The 25,075-nt window shown below is 38.6% G+C and overlaps 1 protein-coding gene across 8 annotated transcripts in view; it reads left to right on the top strand.

Annotated features, from left to right (window-relative positions):
- LOC120796251 (protocadherin-15-like) overlaps positions 1-25,075 on the top strand; it is a 202,379-nt gene that overhangs the window by 72,409 nt on the left and 104,895 nt on the right. For all 8 annotated transcript variants that reach the window (XM_040138837.1, XM_040138838.1, XM_040138831.1 and 5 more), the window contains one exon: positions 3,070-3,135. In XM_040138837.1, the coding sequence (XP_039994771.1) occupies positions 3,070-3,135 (66 nt within the window). The remainder of the gene's footprint in view (positions 1-3,069; positions 3,136-25,075) is intronic.

The raw sequence follows: 25,075 nt of genomic DNA, 5'->3' as shown, positions 1-25,075 counted from the left end.
TTGCAATATAGGACTGTTAACACTGCAAATAGAGGCGCTAGTCTTTATATCTTCTTTGTTCTGCCTTTTGTGTTCAAAGCAGACTCTTCACATTTCGCTATTACTACTGCAACTACCACTTAAAGCTACTCATATGCACATGTGCGCGCGCACACACACACACACACACGCTTGTGCCTGAACACGTATGCAAAACTAACAAAACAGACTGTGATCCTTATCTATTATTCCACACAATCACTCAAACACACGCACAACATGTGCACACTCTTTCTACTTCATGCAGAGTATATTCTCTCAGCAAATTTGCATACTTATTTTGATGTTGCTTGTTGTTTATGTCTCCGATTGCAAGGTGTGACCCACTTGCTGTGTTCATTTAGTTGCTATTAAAGGAAACCCTCCTCCTCCTATTTCTTTAGCTGACGGTTACAGGTTTTCTAATTGCTAAAAAATCATGGAACTCTGAAAATGAAGTGAGTGCACCGTAGGAATTAGAAGTGCAAGATACAATAAGTAGGCCTATGTGTTGATAATTGTTCCAGAAGGATTTAGATTTATAAAAGGTTGTGTATGCTTAACGACATTTACTTGCACTGAGAAAGGATTTTCATATATGGAGCCAGATGAGAAATATTCCATACTGTAGCCCCAGGGTTTCATTGCCATTTAATTGCCAGTTATTGTGAGTGTATCTGCACTTTGGAAACAGCAATAATAAAAAAACTGCGGCAACATCACATCCTAAGGTTTTTATCTCTGATTAATATGCCCTTTTAAACCACCACATTAGTGAAGGCTCATGGGCATGCATATTTCATAAGAAAACTATCCACTGTTTTGCACCTGGCAACAGGTGCACAGTTGCACAACTGAAGTCAGAGAAACAGAAGGTGTGTGAAACCCTAGAGCGTTGACTGCTGATGTGGTGCCATTGACCATGTGTCTTTTTTTCTCTATCTCTGATTACATGTAATGTAAGAGGACACCTCCTGCAGCAAGCTGCTTGATATTCAATATCTTACACAATGGAGGCAGAGTGATTATTAAAAAAAAAAAAAGAGCCAGGAAAAGATGCTCAACAACTTGAATACAGGTTCCATTTGCTCTTTCATGCTGTTTTTCCTTGTCCAGAAAAAATGCTACCACTTAATTTACAGAGATAAAGTATTTTAGTTTTTAAATTGATTCATATTTGTAATGCGCTCCTCTACCTCTTTTATGGAATAATGTCAGCCGGCAGCTACTGGCAGCAAGAGGGGATGTGCTAGCCATGTTGGCAAAACTTGTGTTGTTCACTAACACCCATCATTTCTCTAGTGAAGGGTTCTACAGTATATCCTCTCTGAAACTGCCTCTCTTTTCTGCTATTTTCTAATATCTGTTCTTTTTTTATAATGATCTTTTTTCTCCTTTCCTAACATTAGAGCTGATCTTCAACCAACTGTGTCATGCTTTTCTTTTCTTCCATGCTTCTGCTCTGCTTCTCTCTGGCTCAACTAACCCCTGACCCCTTCAGACTGGCAGTATGAGGGTAAGAGGGCAAACATTCGTTGTCTGTTATCCTTTTTTTTATTAAATTCCTATATTCCCTCTCACTAGTTCCCTCTACCTATATCTCCTCCCTGTCTTCCCTGCTGAAAGACATTTAATCCTGAACTTTTCCTCACATCAGCTGCAGAGCGCGTTGCCTTGCAGCACCTATTCCTCCACACTATCATCTCCCTTCCTCCTGTCTCCTCCTCTCCACCTCTCCATCTGCCCCATCTGGTGCTGTCTGTCAAGCTGCCATTACCTGTGTCCCATGTGCTCGTACCATCTATCTGCTGTGACCTCCATCTGTGAAGCCACTCTCGTCAGTGCTTTGTTTATGATGTTGCCACATGCTTTGACCACCCTGTTTGTCTGGTGTCAGTTTCGTACAGTCCATTCGTGTTGATGTTTGTCTGGTGGCAGTCACTGATGCCACCTTCTATAAAAAGATGTCAGTATGACAGCTCATGGCATGACAGGAACACACTGAAAAAACATTGAGGTTTATTTCCTCAGACCAATGAAATATTTACAGTGTCAGTGATTGTATGTCAGTGTTTTTGTTTTTGTTTTTTTTTGTGTGTTTTTTGTAATGTTCAAGCATTGCCATTGGCTATAGTCAGACAATACTGTTTATCAGTCCTTCATTCAAAATTCTATTTCACTAAAAGTACAAAAGTATTAGCAGCAAAATGTACTTAAAGTATCAAAAGTAAAATGACTCATTCTGCTGAAAATTGGCTCCTGTGACCGATAGTTTAATACTACTTTATTATGCTGTAAGTACTGTTTTACTGCTTTACAGATTAATGTGGTAGGAAATTAAAAAAAAAAAAAAATTTCTTCTGCAGACGCACACACATTCCCTCGAACTCTTAATTTTTTGGATGTTTCTTGCTTTTTTTGTGAAATATTGGATAATTTTAATTCTTTGAATTTCAAACAGTCATTTAAATTAAATGAGAAGTCTTTTGTGGATCTGTAAACAACTCATAGACATCTGAAACAGGATGAGGAGCCCAGAGTAGACACTGCTTTTTTTTTTTTTTTTTTTTTTTTGTAGTTGTGAGCCAAAAAGTTTGGGAGCTGCTAATTTAATCTTTAACAATGCTTTGCATTTTATGAGTTTATAAAAAGCTTTTATAAAATGTAAAGTCTTAATTAAAAGAAAAATCATAGTTGTCAAATAAATGTAGCAAAAAGTTCAATGTGTCCCTCCAAAGTGAAGTGAATTATGAAGTAGCATAAAATGGAATGACTCAAGTAAAGTACAAGTATCTCACTATTAAACTGAAGCACAGTACTTGAGTAAATCTGTTGTAAATGTAAATATAATGAACTGTTGTATATCAACACATTTTAGTTTTCTATACTAAATCTATTTGTATTGTATTTTATTCTCCCTAATATGCAGTCATTTTTATAAGTTGCCATGAAGCACAATATACTTTTGGGATTGCAAAGTAAATCACTTAAATATAGCGAACAGGAATTGAGCTTCATCTCTGTTAATTTGCTTTATCCTTGTATATGCAGAGTGTAAGCTGTCCCGTCCAGGCCCCCCTGCAACCATTGTGACCATTGACGAGGAGAGCCCCAACGGTATGTAGCAAACAGTTGCCCACCTACGCTGCTTACTTATTTATAGTTCCACTTTATTCTGTATTCCAGTATGGTAAATGCCTCTGCCCTCAAGTGACATGGATTACACTGTTGGGATCGTTTCTTTACTACAGTGGCTGATGCTTTGGTAATGCTATACATATTATTACTTCCCCAACTGGGACTGTTCAGTGTTGTAGTGTAAGAGAGGCAGGTTGGTTACAGGATATGATGTGTTAGACATATATTGAATTGTCATTTTGATTGTATTTTAAATGCTAGACAAAATAAATTCTAGTTTTTCGTGGTGTGTATACGTGTGCTGCTCTCCCAGGGTAAAGTGGAGGTGTGCGTGTGCGTTTGTGCTTGTCAGTTTGTGCGCATGTTTGTGCCAAACACCACAGATGGTGTTTGGCATACAGATGTGACATGGGGCTCTATTAATGAGTAGTCTACTCCCTGGGCAGGTTGTCTTTACTGTGGTGTACCTGTGCTACGGCAGTACAGGAATCACCGATGCATACAGAAGACGCGCAGCACTTGAGTGGGTCACGTGAAACTATTCTGCTCCTCCTTTTCTTTTCCTCCTTCATCTTTTTCTGCCTTCTCAGTCACCTGCACCCAATTCTCAGCACTCTGTAGTTTTACTCACCCTCATGTCTCTTTGCTATGAGTATTTGAGTGTTTGCATCTGCATTTTGTTGATGCGTGTGTGCGTGTGTATGTGTGTGTGTGCGCGCGCGTGTGTGTGTGTGTGTGTGTGTTTGTGCGCGTGTGTGTGTGACAGAGAGAGGGAGGGAGGGAGGGAGTGCTCAGTGCTGCTTGGGGAGGAACTATATGTTCATTGAGGGATTGATGAATGCATTTACCTAAATGGAGCAGGTGTGTGTTTGTCTCACTCGGTTCTCCCTGCAGATATTAGTACTGCAGGTTAACAGAGTTTAATGAGCAACTCTCACTACCGATAGGATCCAGAGGTTTTTTTTTATACAGTCTGAATACTACTTCACAGATGCTCCAATTACTGGCTATATGTGCTCTGGGCACTGCTTTGTGGGTGGTTTTGTGTCTTAGAGAGGGAAATTGTCTGCGTGCACATATGCATACACCCTATGTGCATATTTGAATCCCCAAAGTATGCTTGGGTGTCTCTGTGTCAAATGAGGCCTCCCTTCGTCAATGCAATAGCTTCCAATTCAGGCTGTCATACTGTGTCCCTTGCTCCTTCCTCTCTGTGTGTGCAGCTGTGATTTGGGGTTTTGATCGATTGCCGGGGGAATGTATGAGATGGAGGTAGCTAAGCCCGCATCCCAAAGCGCCTCTCGCCCCACATGTGCCGATGTTCTGTGTGTGAGGGATTTGCTCTAATCTTCGTCATCAAGCACTAATTTACCTGGGACATGGGTCTCTTCTGGCTCCACTGTCCTTTTATTTATCACTACTTGATGAAACTGCCTAGAGCCCGTCCTCCCCATAATGGAATGTAAAACAGGCAACCCGCCATTATTGACCAAAGCAATTATCCTTCTAAATGTGTTTCATCCCTTCTTTTATGTCACACAGAAACCATACAAATGGCACATAATAAGATTTCATCTTTTCTGAACATTTGCCTTTTATATTCATTCATGGCAGTGAATGGGAAAGAAAACAACATAATCACCCGTCTGTCTGGCTTTGTTTGGTCGAGGTCAGAAAAGATAGACAAAAAAATACATATAAAATCCTGTTTCCCTTTGCTCCTCAAAAGGACAAATTTCACATTGGTTAGAAGAGCCAAGAAAGGACAGAGTTTCCTGTGGAAGAGGTCAAGGCACTGTGTTTTTTCCAAAGTTGTTCATTCATTGATTGTCTGGGGTGGAATTATATTTGTCTCAGTTAAGACAGTAAACCTTGGCACAGATAAAGTGAAATAAACCCATTTTCTTGGGCATAGCTTTTTTTTTTTTTCTTTATATCAGCTTGCTATGTTTCATTCTTGGAGGTTTTCACTTTAGAAAAACTGATGTCACTTGGGAATAGCAACCCAGTTGCTCAAATGAAGCGTAACATGTTTAATTTATCCAAGCTGCTGCTTCTGCAGACCCACTGACAAGTGCCAGACACAACACATAAAGTCTCTCTCACTTGTGGGGAACAGATCTCTATTGGGAAAACAAAGCATGTTTTCCATAGGCTCCTTTTACTTATTCAGCCTATGAGCTAAATCCAGAAGCAGTTAATCAGATTTAAGAGATTTCTATCTCACTGGATAGGCGCAGCTGGATATGTGGCGAGTGGAAAGAGGCAGAGAGAGAGGGAGAGAGAGAGGGAGAGGGAGAGGGAGTATTTTCTCATTGACAGAAAGCTTCCTACCACAGCAGTTGGAAATCAGTGTGTCCATAAATGAGGATGCGGTCTCCTAGCTTTTATCTTGTCTCTGCAAATTCATGATTTGTATCAACTGTTGCCTGAAGCGTGCGAGGATCTTCTCAACCGTCTGCATACTGAGCAACCGGAAATAAGAAATCGGAAATAAGTGTTGCTGAAGGGCTTTATTAAGGAGAAGTCAATTTAGCATTCTGCCAAAGTAGATTCACTCTAAATGCTGATAAATCATTACATCTTGAGGAAATCAGATACCCACTTGAATGAGACAATCGAAGTAAAAATCTTCCATTGGATGATGATGAAAATAACCATATCAGTCACTAAAATATATGCTTAACCTTAAACATTACCCCCTGGATACACTGAATGTTCAAAACAAGTGGTTTAATGGCTAATTGATCCTATTGAGCTGTGGTTGAAGAATGCAGTGCTGGCAGCTAGGCTTTAGCGCAGTAATTCTCAGAGCAGGAGTTAGGTTTAGCCATGGACCACTGTTTCTCTTCAGATGAGCCTTAACACATATATTTTCATCCATTTGGGAATTAAATTGATTTATAAAACTGTCTAAGGTTGAATTTCTTGCAACATGTGAAGAGTACCAGTTTCAACCTAGAGCTGCTGCGTTATTTATGGCATTTACACCATTTGATTGATTCATTATAAGCCTCTCATTAAGGCTACAGTCATCGCCAGTCTTAAGCCATGCAAAAGAAAAGTTGATGATAAAAACTCCAAGTGCTCAGCGCAAGCTGGTAATATCATCACTTATTAGATAGCGCGGTGCAGAATGAGGCCCAGTATCAGCTTGCATGCCTATCTCGACAATAAAGGCATTTATTATTTGATGGTAAGTTAAGTCCAGTTTCATTGCAATTTGCACAGGGTTTTTATTTTTATATCTACAGAGGTTTAATTTTTTTAAAAAGAAAAAGAAATAAAACTCTTTATTTAAATAAGATAGTGATGAAAATTGAGACTTTATCTGAGAGCCGCACTATCAAGAGACTCTCCAATGCAAAGCACTCCTTACCTTTCCACCACTTCATGCCCCTTTGTTGTCACAAGTACTCAGACCAATCATTCAGGGAATGGGAAGTGCACTTTTTTGGGAGGAAACAATGTCCTTGTTTCGCCTCTGCCTCTTCAAGCTCGATTCTGAACTGCATAAAAGACATTCGCACAAAGCTTGTCAGGTGGAAAAGGAAGTGACAGCTGCTCGAGTCTGTATGAAGACTAACGTAGTGAGGCACTTAAAACTTCTGCAGTGTTTAAGGTGTTTTCTCTAGTCTATTGTCAACCCCTGTCTTTCACTGTTATTGGTAGTTTACCTCTGCAGGGATGGGAATCGAGAATCGGTTCCAGCTGAGAAGCAGTTCCAAATTGTCCAAACCATGAGAAACGTATGCCTGTTAATTTATCTTTATATGTTATAATTATCTACCGATAATTTTGCATGTGAAGGACATCTGTAAATTGTAGGTACAGAAAATAACGTGGGTTACACTCTCCCCCTCTCAACCGTATGATTCTCTTCATGCTCATCAGTCACCACGCATGACCACAAGTAAATTCTCAACCCGTGGGAAACACTGTAAATGCAAACAGTGATTTAACAGTGGAGCATTTGCACACCTGAATCACATTCATGCCTTTTTTCTTGCTCTATTTCTATACCTTGTTCAGATGGTTACAGTGATGCCGAAAACCTCTTTAGGCCTACTTTTTTTCCACACAGAAAATTAATCAGGAATCATTAAAGGAATTGATAATTGCATTGGTATCAATAAAATCTTATCAATTCCCATCCCTATACCTTTGTGCTTCTTATGTAGACCCAAGACAAGTGGCCACAGAGCAGCCTTGACATGGCATGCTAAATACCATGCAGTCTGTTTAAAGGTCTCTCATCTCATCCAGGATGACTAGCTCTCATAGAGCGGTGCAGGCTGTTCTCCTGAGAAAAATACCAGGTCCGGTGTCTACTGGTTTGCTTCCAGCAAAGGCCCTTGGAGGCAGTTCTAGAAAGTGTCTAAATGTATTAGCATGTTTAAACAATTGATGAGATGAGTCAGCCTAAGTGAGTGTTCTTCTCAGTCACCATGGACTCATTAGCTTCTCTGCTTAAAGTTAATTTAATCCCTTGCACTGTTTGTCTCCAACGAGCTTATCATTAGTTTGACCATACTCTCTGTTCTTTCATTCCTTTACATTAATTGTGTAGTTAGTCTGTCTCAAGTCTTTCACATTTCTTTGTCTTCCTCTTTCTTTCTATACATATGTACAGTGATTGGCCATTAAACCCAGTCCCAGACGATGCGGGCAGCACGCGGAACCCTCTGTGGTCACGGGTGCGGGAAAGAGACTGACAGGGCCAGTAACAAATGTATGGATTTTTTGAGGGCACATTTTGAAGGCACATTTTGAGAATAAAAAAATTGCAGTAGATGAAAATTGAAAGTATACTTCAAATTTAGGGCCAGGTTTTGTAATTAAAACGGATCTTCATCAGACCTACCTGAGAGGTCTATCATTTTAGTTCCATTAGTGGCACCTTTTGTCGAAGGTTTCCACAACAGTGGGCTAACACTCCAGTTAGACAAGCCTGTAGCACTATGCCTTACTATGATGAATCTTCAAATACCCACAGTCCTGAACTCCACTGGCTGCAAACAATAGTAGTTGTCGGCAGGGAAGTAAATTGATGTATGGGGCTTTCATTGTAGTCCGGTACTAATAGCAATGGCATAATTTGTAAATGTTCTACCAAACGGGGTGAAAAAGTCTTTATCCCTGGCTGAAGAGAAGAACAAGGCATAGTGCACCACCATTGGGCACAAGTGAACAGAGTTAACTAACTGTTTGGCCTCCTAACTGCCTTTGAGTTTAATTGCCAAGGAAAAATACTTGCCTGGTCTGAAATTTTACATCTCAGGCAAGGAATTCATTCGCATCCAATGTCAGATCTCACTCAACACAAAAACAACAAATAACAAATATAGTCACTGATGATACTCCTAGCAGCCCCAGGACATTCATTGTGGTTTTCATATCAACGAGATGATTGCGGTTGTGGTGTATCACATTCTTCTTGAGTCCATTGTCTGCAGACTTGTACAAGTTGTATTACACTTTCACTTTTTACTGCATTTTACATTTAATTGGGCAGAAAGCAAAGGGAGACTCATTTTGATGAGTGAAAAGCTTATCGTTACTCCTGCCTGTTTATAACAAATGGAAATATGCACTCTACTTTTCTACTGTATGGGAAACTTCAGAAATATGGATACAAAGTGACATTGGTTACTAGTGAAACAATTCACCTATTTTTTAGAGCTGGGTGCTTGGGGATGGCATTTTCCTAACCTTAAAATCATTGACCAGTCATAATTCAGTCATAATTTTTGGCAGTATGTCTAAAATCGTATTCTGTGCATTTGGTTTGGTGAATGGGTTGTTTTTTAAACAGCTTCAATATAAAAAAACAAAAAAAAACATTAAAAATATATTTGATATTTTTACAAGGCAGGCTTTAATTTTGCTGATCACGACTTTGTATATATCTGTTCTGCTTAATAATAGCAACTTAGCAAATGAGGAAACATCTGGGCCAATTGAGCTGCAGTTAAATAGCTGTGAATCTGTTGCTCGAACAAAACGAGCACTGCTGTTCCATGCATACACGAGTTTGATCATTTGCAAAGTGTTTGTGCTTGTTCTGTTTGTGAGAGACTAAGTGCAGTTACTGTGTGCGTGCGTGCATGTGTTTGCATGTGTGTGCAGTTGTGTGAGTGGGAACCCGTTGCACTTGCTTGTGAATCCCACTTTATTCTAATCAGTTTTATGCAGATGTCTGATTTAGGGTTGAACACATTTTCTCTGTTCCCTACTCTGTTTCACACGCACACACACACACACACACACACGCACTGGTCTCTGTTCAATTCTATGATCACGTCCAGCTATGATTGCGAGGTCATCAATATATAATTAGAGCCTAGCTGAAAGGCCAGGATTAGTGCACAACACCTGCTACTTGTGGATTAGAGAGCAAAATAGGAGAGCGGGACATTCAGTGAGGCTCAATTATAAACTACAAACAGTACTTTGTGGCTTGTTCTGTACAAATCTATAACATTGTATGGTTTATACTCCTAACAAACCATTTTTTTATTATTATATAACCTGATTTATGGTAAACTCTGTCTGATTTCAAGGCACTGACAGTCTTTATCAGATTTAAAGTGGCCTGCAACAGCCTGTACCTCCCGTCTACTTGCCCCTTATTAGACTACTAGTTGCGTTAATGCTATTGTTTTTCTGCTGAGGACATGTTTTAGTGTTTGATGTGCAAATAAAGACAGCAATTACAGTATATTGTGGAGATAAACGGTCTGCATAATTACTTCTGCTCCTGTGGAAAAGCATTTTGTGCTAGCTATAGAAACAGGCATTTCATGTGTTACACTGCACTGTATAATTTATTGCATGACAATACTTGGGTTCTTTGGGGTTTTAAATATCAATGTAAAATGTCTCTGCTGCTTAATATAATTAAAAGTGTTTACCTATGCTTGATCAGAGAAAATTACAACATGTTAAATTAATAGTCTGCCATCAGGTCACCCGAACAATTTTTTTTTCTCTCACCAGATTTCTTTTAAAGGTAATAGAAAGAAATGGCTTTTTTATGACTGCTGTTCCTGGTGCAAGCGCACAAACCTAACTGCATTATTCAAGCTCATTTTCCCCAGAATATGGTGGGATTGTCAATTTAGATTAATAGGGTCATCATAGAATGTTTTTTTTTTATTTTTTTAATTCACATCTTTCTAAGGGAATCAGTGTTCTTTAACTGTAGCATCTTCCCCTTTGTACGTGAAGACTGTATTGATGGCATTATCAGTAGACTGCTCGACTGAAACAACAATGCCAACTTTGTGGATACAATAATAACGCTTGGGGCAATTTTAATGATCCTGGCATTTTCTGTCTCATAACTGTTGTCTTTGCAACAAAATTGAAGTAAATTAAAGCCTCCTTGAGTCTCTGGAGTTGGACACAGCCGCCTGTTAACAGAAAGGACCAAAGTTTTTGCCTCGTTGTGAAATATTGATTGTGTATTATACATTATACCACAACTTTTACGACTTATTGGTGGATTTATGCTTCTCCAGTATATTGAATCAAGGTAGTAATTTAATTTTCTTTTGTAGTGAAACACATATACTGTATGTTTGTGTGTGTGCCTGCAAACGTTTTCTTTTTTAAACTTAGTGAAACCTTCTCTTAAGGCCTATGTTTTCTTTAAGATACAGTGAACGGAAATATTTCCATCATGTTTATAAGAAAAACTGAAAGCTGCCTGTATCGTTGGGTTTATTTATGTTCCTCTGTTTATAAAATATGAAGCTTTCATGAGTTAATTTCCGCAACACTGTAATGGGATTGTGGATTAGTTTAAACCTCACATTAGACTAGACTTAAACAGACATTAAAATGATTGGTTATTCATATTTCATGTTTAGATCTTATTTTCAAGCAAAAGAAATTCACAAACAGAATGCATTATGTGTTGTTAAGCAAAAGACAGGTTGCTGTGGAGATTGAACCATCTGATCAGTTATAAATATGACTTCCACGCTACTTTTATTTTCAACTGACAGTTGTTACCCGCTGCTAGTCTGTCAGGTTGTCGGAGCTAGCATGGCGCCCACACCATCACTAACTGCACTCCCTGAAGAAATATTATCCAATTTTTGGAAACACAAACTATTTCAGGGAGAAGCAGACAGAAGGGTCTGCAGTATGCGTTTGAGGGATATATCCAGGATGGCAAAATGACTCAACAGCAAAAACACATTAAAAAGTTGACAATAGAAGCTAAAGCCTACAGATCACAATGTAAAAGTGAACCACCACATCACCTGCAATCGAGACAGAAGGCTATGAAATTAAGGAACAGCACTGTTTCTGTAAAGCAGGATAGGTTCACTGTTAAAATCATTAAAAAGCGAAAGAAGCATGTGTATACATTTAATATACCCTCAGCTGCTAGCGTAGCATAGAAGTGCTAGTTAATGAATGATGTGCTGTACTCTAACGTTAGCTCCACAGGTTTTTGCGTTCATCTAATCGGCGTGACTTTGATCAGTATCATTGTTACAAGTTCCCCAGGCACAACATTTAACCATGTTAATTTCAACTCGAAATCCACAAAATTAGCATGAAAATGCCGGAAATCTGCGACGATTGCACGAGAGTCTATGGAGCACCGCCATATAGTTGTCGTGCCCTAGTGGGAGCTGGTCGATTCTATGCTGCGAATGGCCGGTCTGCGTTCAAGGGGTAGAATAGGGTCAGCCGTTCTGTGCTTGTGTTGCACTTTTCCAACCTTTGCAGGACAAAGCCCTTTGTAATTGCCTCTGATTCACCCATTCACACACACTTGTACACTCACATGGCTGTAAACTCTTAGTCCCGTTATTTAACAGTTTAAATAGTAAATAAAATAATTAAAATTTGCAAATTTTTGAAGATGTATACTGTCTTCAAAAGATAGGTAGGTACAAATCAGAGTGATAGGATATGCTGCTGGGACAGTAATTTTTTGTTAAGGTGCATATTTCTATCTGAGACACAGCGCTGTGCCGAGGCCACTCTCTCTGATGTTAGTTAGGCATAGACAGCAATCTCACAATCCCCTAGTCAGTTACAGATGACGCAGGATGGGATGAAAAATCCATCAAAGACAACAGTGAGAGATTGATATTTAGGCGGACTGATACAGTGATTCCTACTGTTTGTAGGTGGGCATTTTCTGTATAACTGATGACGTTGACATGCACACAAGAAATCGGTTTGTTGGGACAAATCAGGTTACAGCAAATAAATTGGACCTTACTTGCACTGCAGTAACCTGGTTAGTATAAAGCCCCATGTTTGGTCAGTAATGAGATTTCTCCCCCATAATACTGTCTGCCAAATTTTTTGAATGGAGACTGGCTAAGTGTATTAGTGATACTGTAAATGACACCTCAGCTTGAAGAGGTTTTGGACACACGCCACAGTGGGAGAACAGGCTCTGTAGCGTGAGAACACGTGTTTTTTTTTGTTTTTTTTTTTTTTTCTTTCTTCACACAAAACAGAGCTAATGGCCAAAAAAATGAAACTCAAGCTGCGCGTGTCAGGTTTCTCTTAATGTCTTATCCCAATTAAGGAAAACCTTGTTTCTCAGTCACATAATGTTTAAGAACTTATTTTACAGATAATAAATTTGTTACTTCTGGATGAGTGTAGTTTTATTTTTAATGAGCTTACGCTGTTAAGAGCCTTGAGTCTGTCTGACTAGCAGAGGCTGTAATGGGACTTTGAGCTGATCACCATGTTTTTCATTCACTTCAGATTTTACACTGGGGAGAGTCTAAAAAGTATTAAGCAACTGCATATTCAGTCCCTTTAGTTGTCACGTGAAGAAGCAAACCTCATTCTTAAGTTAATATTTGGATATTGCATACTATACCTCATTCTCTTGTAAAATGTGTCACTGTAACTATTTTTGTCCACATGGGAGAACTAAAGATGATTCCAATAGAATCTTCCAGGTAGTGTATGCGTCTTAGACAGTGAAAACTTTTTTTCCAGAAAGGATTTATCCAATTTCAGATTATAAATTGATTGAAATTCAAAAGGCACACTTATTCCAGAAATATGGATATACATCATTCAACGTGATCAAGAAACACTGCCCGGTTTAAAACTAGCTGTCAGAATTTAAAAAAACAAATGTCACACCTATGCCCTCTAACAATTTTGGCTGTATTTGTGAATATTCATCATTCGCTTCCAAAGCTGGAAACAAGAGAGATGGGTTAGCCCCATGGCTCATGTCAAGCCAATGTACATTTAAATAGAGAATTGCTTAAAATTCAAGGCAAAGGAGTCAGTTCCAATACCTAGGATATCTCTCAAGCTAATATTCTAGGAATGCACAAAGTCAGTCTCCCATACATTATCAGCGGAGCAGCTCCAGGCTGTATATCAGAATGAAATCATAGATGAAAGGCTTGGTTCTTGGAATCTGAGCTTCGGAGCGACTACATGCAAGTGTGATTAAGACTCTTAACTGAGCCCATTACAGCAATTTCAGCATCATGCAGCGGTGGTTTATTCAGTTTTTACAGTGATGCTTCGACTTTCTGATTTTTCTCCCAGTGATATGCGGCCTTCTGCAGGATGTATATGGGTGAAGAATATTTTACTCAAGGCTTGTCCGGATTCACATTAGGATTACTGTGACACACACTTTAAATTTAAAGTTAAATCAAAACTCGATGTTCCCTGCTTACCTTTTCCTCTTGATGTAAAACGTCAGTTAGCTAATTCTGACCAACCAGAAGGTTATTCAAAGCATTAGAGCCCCCTCTATAACTGAACTATTAAAGACATTCCGTGTTATTTATGTGCCCAAAGCGTGTTCATGTAATCGAAACTGGATCGCCATAGCAGTGTAGACAGATGCATAGCTATCTGGTATTTAAGCATTGATGGTTTTTGAGTCTTAGATCCAGGCTGTCCATTCTCTTTTCAGCAGAGCTAAGCGTTACATACCACTTTGTGTTACTTCATGTTAGTGTAATGAATGCCCTCTCTATTCTGGCAAGTTTTTTTTTTTTTTTTTTTGGGGGGGCTTGAAGGTTTCAACCTTTTAAAATGGCGTTGGAGGAATAGATGAAGGCCTCGGACTGCTTAGCTTACTCACTGTAAGTGTCCCCGGATAATTCCACACGTACAAACAACTGAAATTGACACGATATTATATGTGATGATGTTTTGTAAAAAGTATTTAATATGTAAAAAGCTTCCAGAGAATAATGTTATATTGTAGCGTCACATTTTCGGCAACAGAGTTTACCTACATGGATTTTTTTTTTCCCCAGTATCTGCATTGTATGTGCAGGAGACCAGAGGGTAACGACTGTCATTATGGTGAAAGGGACATGGTTGTGGGTGACGGTAACCTAGTAAATGGTATATGATAGGCTTTATTGCACTGAGGTGACTACATTTACAATTTAGGTTATAATATTTACCCTTGTTTTGACTAAATGTTTTGTAAAGTTACTGTGGCCTTGAATTAGAGGTTGCATTAGGATATTTTTATGTGCTGAACAACAGTTTCCCAGAAGTCCACTGTGTAGTGGACTTCTTCTTCAGCAGATGTAGCGTCAACAGCCTTGCTATTTATTTATATGCTGTCATTTTAGAATCAGTGCTGGTGGCTTAATGTACTTATCGGCATCATCGGTTAATTCTGTGTTGTTCATCATTTCTTTCACACCAAAATCTCCTGCAGCAAAACGGCCATGTTTCTCTCTCGGACATTCTTTTGTCATTTTAATCAATACATCATAGCAGTGATTTGCATTCATGAAAAGTTGCAATAGATCCTTTAATCATCATAAGCACCTGTAATGCTCAGGACATACAGTATGAGACCACCTACTGTACAGCATGTTTCATGCATTTACTCATGGCTCCATAGGGGCTGCCTAAACCGTTCTCACCACACTCTAGTCTGGCCTACAAAACAAAACCACATCACATCATCATGAATTATGCAAGTTGCACTGTCAAAACTCATTTGCTGGATCAATTTGCTTCTTTGACTCATAATCAAAAAAAATGGGATGATTTCATTTCTCTTGGTTTAATACTAACCACCATGTGTGACATGTGGGTGAGACTCTAAATTAAATAAGGATGTGCCATATTTGTTAGTGGATTAGTGTAATTTGATTACTGTGTGACATCTGTTACCTCCCAGTAAAAGTTCAATTTTGAATTACATGAAAGCTGACGCTGATTCCAAAATCCTTATTTCTGTCCAGAGATTCAAATTAGGTTGTATTAAATGTTGAAATCTATTAGCTTGTTCAGCTCCAGCAGTTGTCAGTTTGTTTTAATAATGGCTACCAGTTATAATATCCATACCTGTACGTACAGTTTATACACCCAGTTAAATTGATATTTTAGGCTTTTTTTAGTAAACAAGAATAGGGGATTGCTGGCACCTGAATTTCTGTCATCTTCATTTCTAGCAGGTGATGCCAGAAAGCTTTCGGAGGCTGAAAACACTTGTTTGACTAAAACCAACCAGCCTTAAAAGCAACTACAATGCATCACCACAAAGAAGTGTAGACACAAATCTGTGTGGGAACAGGTAGCAGTAGCCATAATTGGCAACGAGCCCAAGAGGTTCTTTTTTTCCCCGACCCTTTGAGGATGCTCATCAATTGCATATCAGCCTGGATCCTGCAGAGGCATGAGGCAAACTGCTTTGCAAACTGTGTACAAATCATACTTAAGATTGCAAAACGCTATGAGAGGATGTAGGCGGACAATAAAGTTCCTGGTGCTGGATGTAGTCAAATAAATTTATGTGCTGTGTGTATGTTTGTGTGGGGATTTATTGGTTATTTAGGGGTGGACAAGTACCTGTCACCAAGGCATGATTACTACATCAGAAGTTTCCAGCTTGTACAAAATATTACAGCTGGAAAACTTGCAAAGACTACAGATTTTTTTTCTTTTTCCCCTCAGTATTCTACCAGTTGTGGCCTTCTTGCACTTGCTGTCAATACAAGCTGTAAAAGCCCTGAATGATGTGGCTGCCTCATAGCCATCTCATATCATTCAGGTGAATAGATTGAGCTGTACTCCGCACACACATGAGGCAGGTCATTTGTTTATCCCCGGAGCAAATGAAGGTTCTGTTGGCAGTAGAGTGAGCCTGGCTGTACCAGTATATTAAAATCAAGACTAAAAACTATATGCGGTGGAATATACCAAACTTCTTCTCTCAATATAGTGCAGTGTATGTTCTTTGTGTACCTGCTTGTATACAGTGTGTTCACACAGACGGCTATAAAACTGTATTTAATTTTTTTGTACTAGTCCTACTGTATGTCATTTTTGAATAGCCATGAATGGCCATACTAGTGACGAGGCTCTATGGATGGCTGTTAGTTCAGTTCACTACTTTGGTTCAGGCTGAATTATCTCAACAGCTACTGGATTGAGTGCCATGAAATTTTGTACAGCTATTCATAGATCCATGGTGATGTATCCTGATGACTTTGGTGACCCCATGACGTTTCCTATAGCACCACTGTGAGGTTTACATTTGTGATTTTGGGTTGGATGGATTGCTGTGATCCCCTCAGGATTACTTGTAATCACACATGACTTTTCATCTACCACCATCATCAGGTCAAAAGTTTAATTTGTCCAGTACTGTGGTTTATGACTAAATACCTTCAAAACTATTGTAATAGCAAATGTTATCACGATAGCATGCTAAACTAAAATGTAAATATTATACCAGTTTAACATCAGCACGTTAGCATTGTCACTATGAACATGTTGTGAGCATGCTGACCTTAGATTTTGGCTCAGAGTTCCGCTACTTGTCTCAGTGGTGGCTGCACAGAGCCACTAGCATGGCTGTTGACTGTTAAGTGGCATTTAGACCTGCAGGGATTAGTCAGTTAATAAATATCGATCAACAGAAATTTTGAATCGACAGAAAAATAGTCTTCAAAATTTGATAATCAGTCTTTTTTTTTTTTTTTTTTTCAATCCAAAACTTAAAAAAAAAAAAATGCCATTAAACTTTTTTCTGATGAGATGATTTTCTGCTTTTCTTCGTCACATATCATTGTAAACTCAATTCAATACCTTTTGGTTTTGAAATGTTGGTTGGACAAAAGAAGCTTGGAATCTTTGAAGGTGTTCATAGGTTAACTGATAATGAAAGTCATGAGTTGCAACCCCGCAGTGCATTGACGCAAAAGTTGAGCCAGGTTCAATTTGTTTTGCTTCACAACCCTGCATTTTATTTGCCCGCATCCTCTTTGTTGCACCCCCACTGTGTCAGACTGGCGTCATTCATATGATGCAGGGCTAAAGACAGGCTGAACACGACCTTAGTCTTGTTGTAAAGGGAGTGCCGTGTCTCTTAATTGTATGTATGTATTTTCTTGTGCAACCTTTTCAGTTATAAGGTGATGGGTTTTTTTATGCTTTAGATGTGTAGTGTCTCTCTCGGTGGTAATGCAGCCTAAACGTACTAAATTTTATACAATGCTCAGAGACATGGTATTGAAGAGAATGCATGTTTTAATCGAGAACAGGGAGAGAGCTGCAGCAACTTGTGGGTAGGTTTGACATCACTATGCTATTGTACCATAGTGATTTTTATATATCAATTTGCAGTCAGGAAATTGTTTTTGTTTTTGTTTTTGTTTTTTTTTGTTTTTTTGAGCTATTTTAGGCAATCCACAGAGGCAAATTAGCTCCCTGCCAAAGTGATGGTAAAAAAGCTGTTAGTTTCACCCTGGCTGAAATTAACCCAATTCTGGAGGATGGCAGGGTGTTAATTTTATGCCCCGCATTGACAAAATTATGCTCAAGCCCCAATATAAACTCAGCATGTGCATACTTATGACTAACACCTCATGCAGTTTAAAAAGTAAATAAAAAAAACACTTTACGTTACTCCAGAGGAAGCGACTGGCTGCGACAAAAACAATTCTTTGAATCTCTGTTTACTCACTGAGACAGCTGTTGCTTTTTTTCCTTTGTCTCTTTGACTGTAGTTTACCTTGACAGAAATGCTTGAATGGAAATGTTTTTTTTCATGTCAGATTATATCAAAAGTAATGACAGGTTGTTAAGCATTTGGAGTGATTAAATGGCAGTGATATTACATCCTTTCTCATTTGGTGGTGGCTGTAATAGACACATTTTAATTTTGGCAATGTATGTGGCTCAAAGAGTCCCTTGACAGCTGGTGCACATGTTTGTACTGTATGTGTTTATGAGTGTCTGTGCCCTAGTATGTGGGCACAGCAATCAGACATGAAATATCTCGGAGAATGTTTTGTTTAAGCACAACACAAAGTTTACAAGAATGTTAAACACTTCTGTCACAGTTCTGAGACAAATACCCTCCGTCTAGTCGGATAATTTGACTGCATTTTACGTGTGCTCTCACCTTTATACTTTCCATAATTGCTGCTTGACCACCACACACTGTGAGCCCACAGACATTTTTCAGTTTTAAAAAATATCTCCGGTTTAGATCATCCTCTTCCTCTGCCTCTTAGTCATGTCAGGCACCATTGCGCAGACAGCAATGATGCACTGCAGAGTTTCAACAGTCATGACTGCACAAGACTTTGACGGAGAAAGGTGTTGCCGACTGAATTTTTCCATCATTTTTTGCGTCACTGTATAATTTCATTAGGTTTTTATTGCAGAATGTCGTATATGTTATACGTTTTAGCTGTGGAGGGAGAAGGATTCTTGCATCCAAAGAGCATTTTAGACAAAAGTTGCTTGTAAAAGCAGAACATTTCCCCACACACTGTTCTGTGCTTCAATGATAACCTAAATTGCTGCATGTATTTCTTGCATACATGTCTTCTCATTTTTTTAAATTCTAATATGAGAATGGTATTGAACAGAGAAATGTTTTGTTCGCGTGTGTGTATATATATAAAAAATATAAACAATCCCCAACTCTGTGAGCTGTTGTCCATACACATTGTTACGTGTTACAATGTTACATTTTCATAATTGTGCTCAGCGTGATATTTCTAACTGTATAAAATAATGTTTTGATTTTTTTTGCTTTATCTAAGATATGTAGTTTCAGTATTTGTACTATATATCATGGTTTAACCAGACAATTGAATACCAAAAGTTATATTCATCATCCTCTTCAGCACCATGGACAGCTAACATGAAGAAGCTCTTAAAAGTCCTGCGAATGCACTTGCTTTGAAGTATTGTTTGAGCAAATGCCTGTAAAAAGTTAAAGTTCTTAATAGAAACGGTCTTGCACCCTAAAATTGGTCATTATCCTGATACTTGGCCATGTTTTCCTCAGTTATCCAATTCCAGACTCTAGCAGCTTGAATTGCAAAGGCTGATCTCCTTTGGTTTTGAGACTTTGGAACATCCAAAACAGGAGCTTCAGCAGGACCTCAGCCAGCAAGCTGTCATATATGGAGGCCCCTCTGTGCCTTAAAAGTAATCAGTAAGATCTTAAAATCATTTCTTAAATTTGTACCCTGTGAAGTGATGCCAGAATAGTGGTAATATGCTCTTGTTTTAGTGCCAGGAAGAACCTTTTTACTATTTCCAGAGGAAGGGGAATTATAATAATCCAGGCGGGAAATTACAAAGACACAAATAACTCTGCGGTCTCTGGTTTGTTTTGGAGAGGAATACTTAATCTTTTGAATTTACTTGAGTTAATGGAAGCAGTTCATGCTGACATTGCTCAAATTGGGAAAGGGTAGAGCTGCAGGTTAGAAATCAGATGGTTTGTTATATTGGCCGGTTTTGAGGATCTAAAGGTTTTTTGGCATTGAACATCAGCAGTAATGGATGGCCTAGTGACAGCTGTGGCCACAGCCCATTTGTGCTTGGTCAAAGCCCAAGTAAATCATCCACATAAAGCTGGAAATAGATGTTATGAAATAGAAATAGATACTAAATAGGCAGTTTGGAAATATGGAATAACAATAGGGTGGTCCCTTTAGGCACATTCTGAAATGACCTACAGTATATAGTCAAGTCAGGTCCACATTAAAACCTAAAGTTAAGACTTTAACAATAAAGCGCTATGTTGGTAATGCCAATCCAGGGCCCGTTAAGTCTGCTAAGCAATGTAACAGCTGTATCGAAGGCTGCACAGAGATGTAGAAAAACAGGAAAAAAATTTCTCACATTGGCAAATAATAGAATGTCATTCATTTATTGCCTTCAGGAGGGCAGTTTCAGTAGTGTGGCGAGCTTTAAAAACCAGACTGAAACATTTTGGATGCAGGGTTCTCATTCATAAAATACAGCAGTGGATCAGCTAAAAAAAATTCCTCCAGAACGTTAGCCCACAAAAAAAGATCTTTGAGCTTGGTCCAAAATTATTAAAGTCACTGGGGAAAAAAAGAAGGAAAAAAGAGAGAACATTAAATGGTTGTTAAGGAGAGCTTTTATACTTAAATATAAGTTATAACTGAAATTGTTAATTTGTTTCCTGCAGCTTTCAGAAGAGATCTATCTGCACATAATAATTGCAGCAATTTTCTCACAAAATAAATTGTAGCCTCCATCCTCCAAACCACCATTTCCACATCTATTTGTATTTCAAAAATAAAATCTTTTAATCTTGTTGGGTTTCCCAGAGATCAAATGACACATTTATCACGTTTATGAATTGTTTCATTGTATGGTTCTTCAGCAACAGTCATCCGGTTGCATTTTGAATTCATAGTCATTAGTTAAGTGCAAGTTTTTAGCCTCCACTGCGCTGTGACACTCTGAACCCATTATGAATTAAGATTGTGGATTAAGCTCAATATATACAGCTCTGGAAAAAATTAAGAGACCACTGCAAATTTTTCTGAAATCAGCATCTGTACATGTATGACAGCCATTCCTTTCCAGTGTCTGTTGAATTCTAACACAAGCACACCTCATTCTACTTAATGAAGTACTGATTGATGATCCCCTAAACCAAATCTTATTTAATGAGGAAAAGTATAAAAACCACTTCTATGGTCATCACTATCCTCTTGCAATAGGACCAGCTGGATGGCAAAAACAGTGCTAGTAGTACCTCAAAAGTAATTGGAATCAAAAAATAACTATTGACCATGCCAAAAGTTTTGAGTGAGGAAAAGAAGGGTTTTCAATTCTGGCTTTACTTGCTTTCATCCTTAAAATGTCTAAGACGGCAGTTCATAAGAACAAGGTCAAGCAGCAGACATTGGGGACAACAGAGCTACAGACTGGCAGAGGGCGAAAACGACTCTCCACTGACCGGGATGACCATCAAATCATTCGAATGTCACTCAGCAACCGTAGGATGACATCAATTGACCTACAAAAAGAATTGCAAATGGCAGCTGGGGTGAAGTGCACGGCGAGAACGGTTCAGACAGGCTCCTAGGGGCAGGGCTAAAGTCGTGTAAAGCTAGAAAAAACCCTTCATTAATGAGACGCAAAGAAGAGCCAGGCTTAGGTTTGCAAAAGACCATAAGGATTGGACCATAGAGGGCTGGTCATGTTCTCTGATGACTCCAATTTTGAGCTTTGCCCAACACCTGGCCGTCTAATGGTGAGATGGAGACCTGGAGAGGCCTATAAGCCACAGTGTCTCGCACCCACTGTGAAATTTGGTGGAGGATCGGTGATGATCTGGGGGTGCTTCAGCAAAGCTGGAATCGGGCCGATGCGTCTTTACGAAAGGACGCATGAATCAACCCACATACAAGGGTATCCTGGAAGAAAACTTGCTTCTTCTGCTCTGACAATGTTCCCCAACTCTGAGGATTGGTTTTTCCATAAGGACAATGCTCCATGCAATACAGCTTGGTCAATCAAGGTGTGGGTGAAGGACCACAAGATCAAGACCATGTCATGGCCGGCCCAATCTCCAAACCTGAACTCCATTGAAAACCTCTGGAATGTAGTCAAGAGGAAGATTGATGGTCTCAGGCCATCAAACAAAGCTGAGCTGCTTGAATTTTTGTGCCAGGAGTGGCATAAAGTGACCCAACAGCAATCTGAAAGACTGGTGGAGAGCATGTCAAGACACATGAAAGCTGTAATTGAAAATTAGGGTTATTTCACCAAATATTGATTTTCTGAACTCTTCCTTAGTTAAGACATTAGTATTGTGTTTTTTAAAAATGAATATGAACATGTTTTCTTTCCATTATTTGAGGTCTGAAAACACTGCATCTTTTTTTATTTTGACTATTTGTCATTTTCTGTCAATAAATGCTCTAAAGGACAATATTTTTATTTGTAATTTTGGAGAAATGTTGTCAGTAGTTTATAGAATAAAACAAAAATGTTCATTTTACTCTAACATATCCCTCTAAATAGTAAAATCAGAGAAACTGATAATTTTGCAGTGGTCCTTTAATTTTTTTCTGGAGCTGTATATAATAAACCAACTAACTTTTTTTTTTTTTTTTTTTCATACTCAACCCTGGAGCCCTACCAGAAACAGGCCTCCACACTTATCAGTCACCATCATCTATGGATGCCAGCATTATTGATATTTGGCATAAGAGTGAGCCCTCTGTGTTGTCTCTGTGGGGTTAGTCTAGTGTGAAGCCCAAATCAGAGCCGCCTCTGACCGGAGATGAGCCTGACTAAGTCACAGGCTACTAAAGAGAGTGATTTCATTTATTTAGAAAAGGAGTACATATACAGTTCTGGGAACAGACTCTGGCATCTCTTGACTGATTAGGACAACAACTTTGTTGTGTGACTGAGATTGAGAAAGTGCCCAGAACGGAGGGAGTATTGGCTTTCACAGCAGAAAAGCTGAAGTTCAGTTAATTTGAGAAAGAGAGGAGGCTCTCTGAGCCCTCCCCTGTAATTTTATCAGCGGTATAATTTACGACCGGAGCATTTCAAAAAGATGTAGCTCACAACTCAAGTTACTGAGGCTGATATATTTATGAAAAGCTGTGTTTTAGATTAATGAACCCGCAACAAGGGGGGTCTTTTGACTTTTAAATTAAATTCTTGGAAGATCCATTTTTCAGATGGAGTTAGTGAGACAGATAATTATACGTCCTTGTGATCACAACACACAAATGCATCAAACCCTGACTGCTGCAAACAAGGAGCACAGTCATTAATACTAGCATAAAATGCAAGAGTGGTTGTTATAATTATAATGCAAAAGCTTCCATCACACCTCCATGTGGGCTCCTTCTTGAGCATCTCAGAGTCTGTGACTCAGCAAAATGGATAAACCAGCTTTATGAAAGGATAAAGTACAAGATGTTATGGGTAGTAATTAAAAAGCCTATTAAAATACCACCACCCTGTTAGGTTTTACAGCTTGTAGATTAGTGAGGCATGGCAAATGCTTTTAAGTCTCTACAGTATTTCATTTTCTATATATGGTTATGTTTAGTAGCCTGAAACCAAACTCACTTTTTGGAGAAAACATAGCATACTTTGAAGCATCACCAACTCACTTTAGGCATATCGTTAATTACATTTGAAATGTGTTGAATGTAACGGGGGATGAATCAAGATATACAGAAAAGACTCTGTATACTAAAATAAAAAAAACCCTGAATACTTAAGAACTTAGCATAACAGCCTCTGATCGTGCTGTCACTCCTAATTTCTGTAAGCTTCACGTACGTCTGCTCCTTTCATAAGTGCATTTTCTTCCTCTGTTGAACTGGAAAACGTTGTCTAAGCTCTCGATGACTGTAGCATTGTCCTTTTCTCTTCAACTGAAAGTTGAAATTAGCTACTTTTGACTTTCAGTTAATAACTGGTGACACATTTGTAAAGATGCACAGACCGCCTTATGATTATGATACAAATGTGATCAGTTACATATCCAGTCGCAAAGTAAAGGGACGTCTTTTACCCCTCTCTACAGAATCATCTCACATAAAGTTCAAACAAGCACAAAAAGTGAAATTCAAAATTAGCACTGAGTGTAAACACACACTTTTCCCAGTATGTCTGCAAGGGCGTGGATATCCTTGCTCCAGCATGTGGACATCAATCATATTTTGTATCCAAACACTTTTAGCATAGGCTTTGGGTTTTGTATAATACATTAAACTGGATCTAATAGATGATAGTAGTCCGTATGTGTTTTTAAAAACTGCCCCCTCCTCTGACATTCTTCTGATAGATGCAGTTTGGCTCATCATTTTTTGCTCATGTTGTTTCCCGCAAAGGTGCTTGAGATACAAATGAAAGGTGTCATTTGTATTTATGACTGTCAGAAGACGGTTATTTTGTTACCAGTAGGGGTGTGTATCTCTACCTCTCAGACATCTCTAGATAGACAATCTGATATTTTTTTTACTTTTTTTAATAATAGAAATGCTGCTAAAATGAATAAATTATTTTGTCTTGTTTTATTTCGAATATTGAATCAGAAATATCCCAGAAAACGATGTAGTCTGCCACACCAAAAATAATAAAGACAGGCAGCGAATAACTTTTTGGCCAGTCCGTGAGGGGAATTAATTTTTCACAAAAATGATCCTGTCGTAGTATTGTTTACCTGAGGTTCTGGGTCAGCCAGTGTCATCCCTCTGAATTTGGTATTATCAACAATTTTGTATGTGCGCATGTGGCTCTAAATTAAACAGCACATGGCTTCAATAACCAGGTGGAGTTTGCACAAACCAGAAAGTTATTTCAAGCATCGGCTTTGCATGGCCAAATCCACATTTCTTAATTTCATGCATATCTGATTGTTTCTTGCTGTAGTTAAATCTCTGACTCTTGTAACGGTTTCCACATTGGTTAAACCGTTAATATTCGTAGTATGCACGCAGCTTTCTAATTACTTTAACTGAAACTTTTGAAACAGCAGTTTTATTGTGGCGGATTTTCACTCAGACTTTTCCAGAAAGGTGTTTTTTTTTTTTTTTTTTTTTTTTTTTAAACTAAAGTATTTCACCAGTTTTAATTACTTTTTGCACCACTGATATAAATTAAA

Source organism: Xiphias gladius, chromosome 11 (assembly GCF_016859285.1).
Source record: "Xiphias gladius isolate SHS-SW01 ecotype Sanya breed wild chromosome 11, ASM1685928v1, whole genome shotgun sequence".
Lineage (NCBI taxonomy): Eukaryota > Metazoa > Chordata > Actinopteri > Istiophoriformes > Xiphiidae > Xiphias > Xiphias gladius.
Note: the sequence above shows the minus strand (reverse complement) of the source record. Positions and strands in the feature narration are given on the sequence as shown.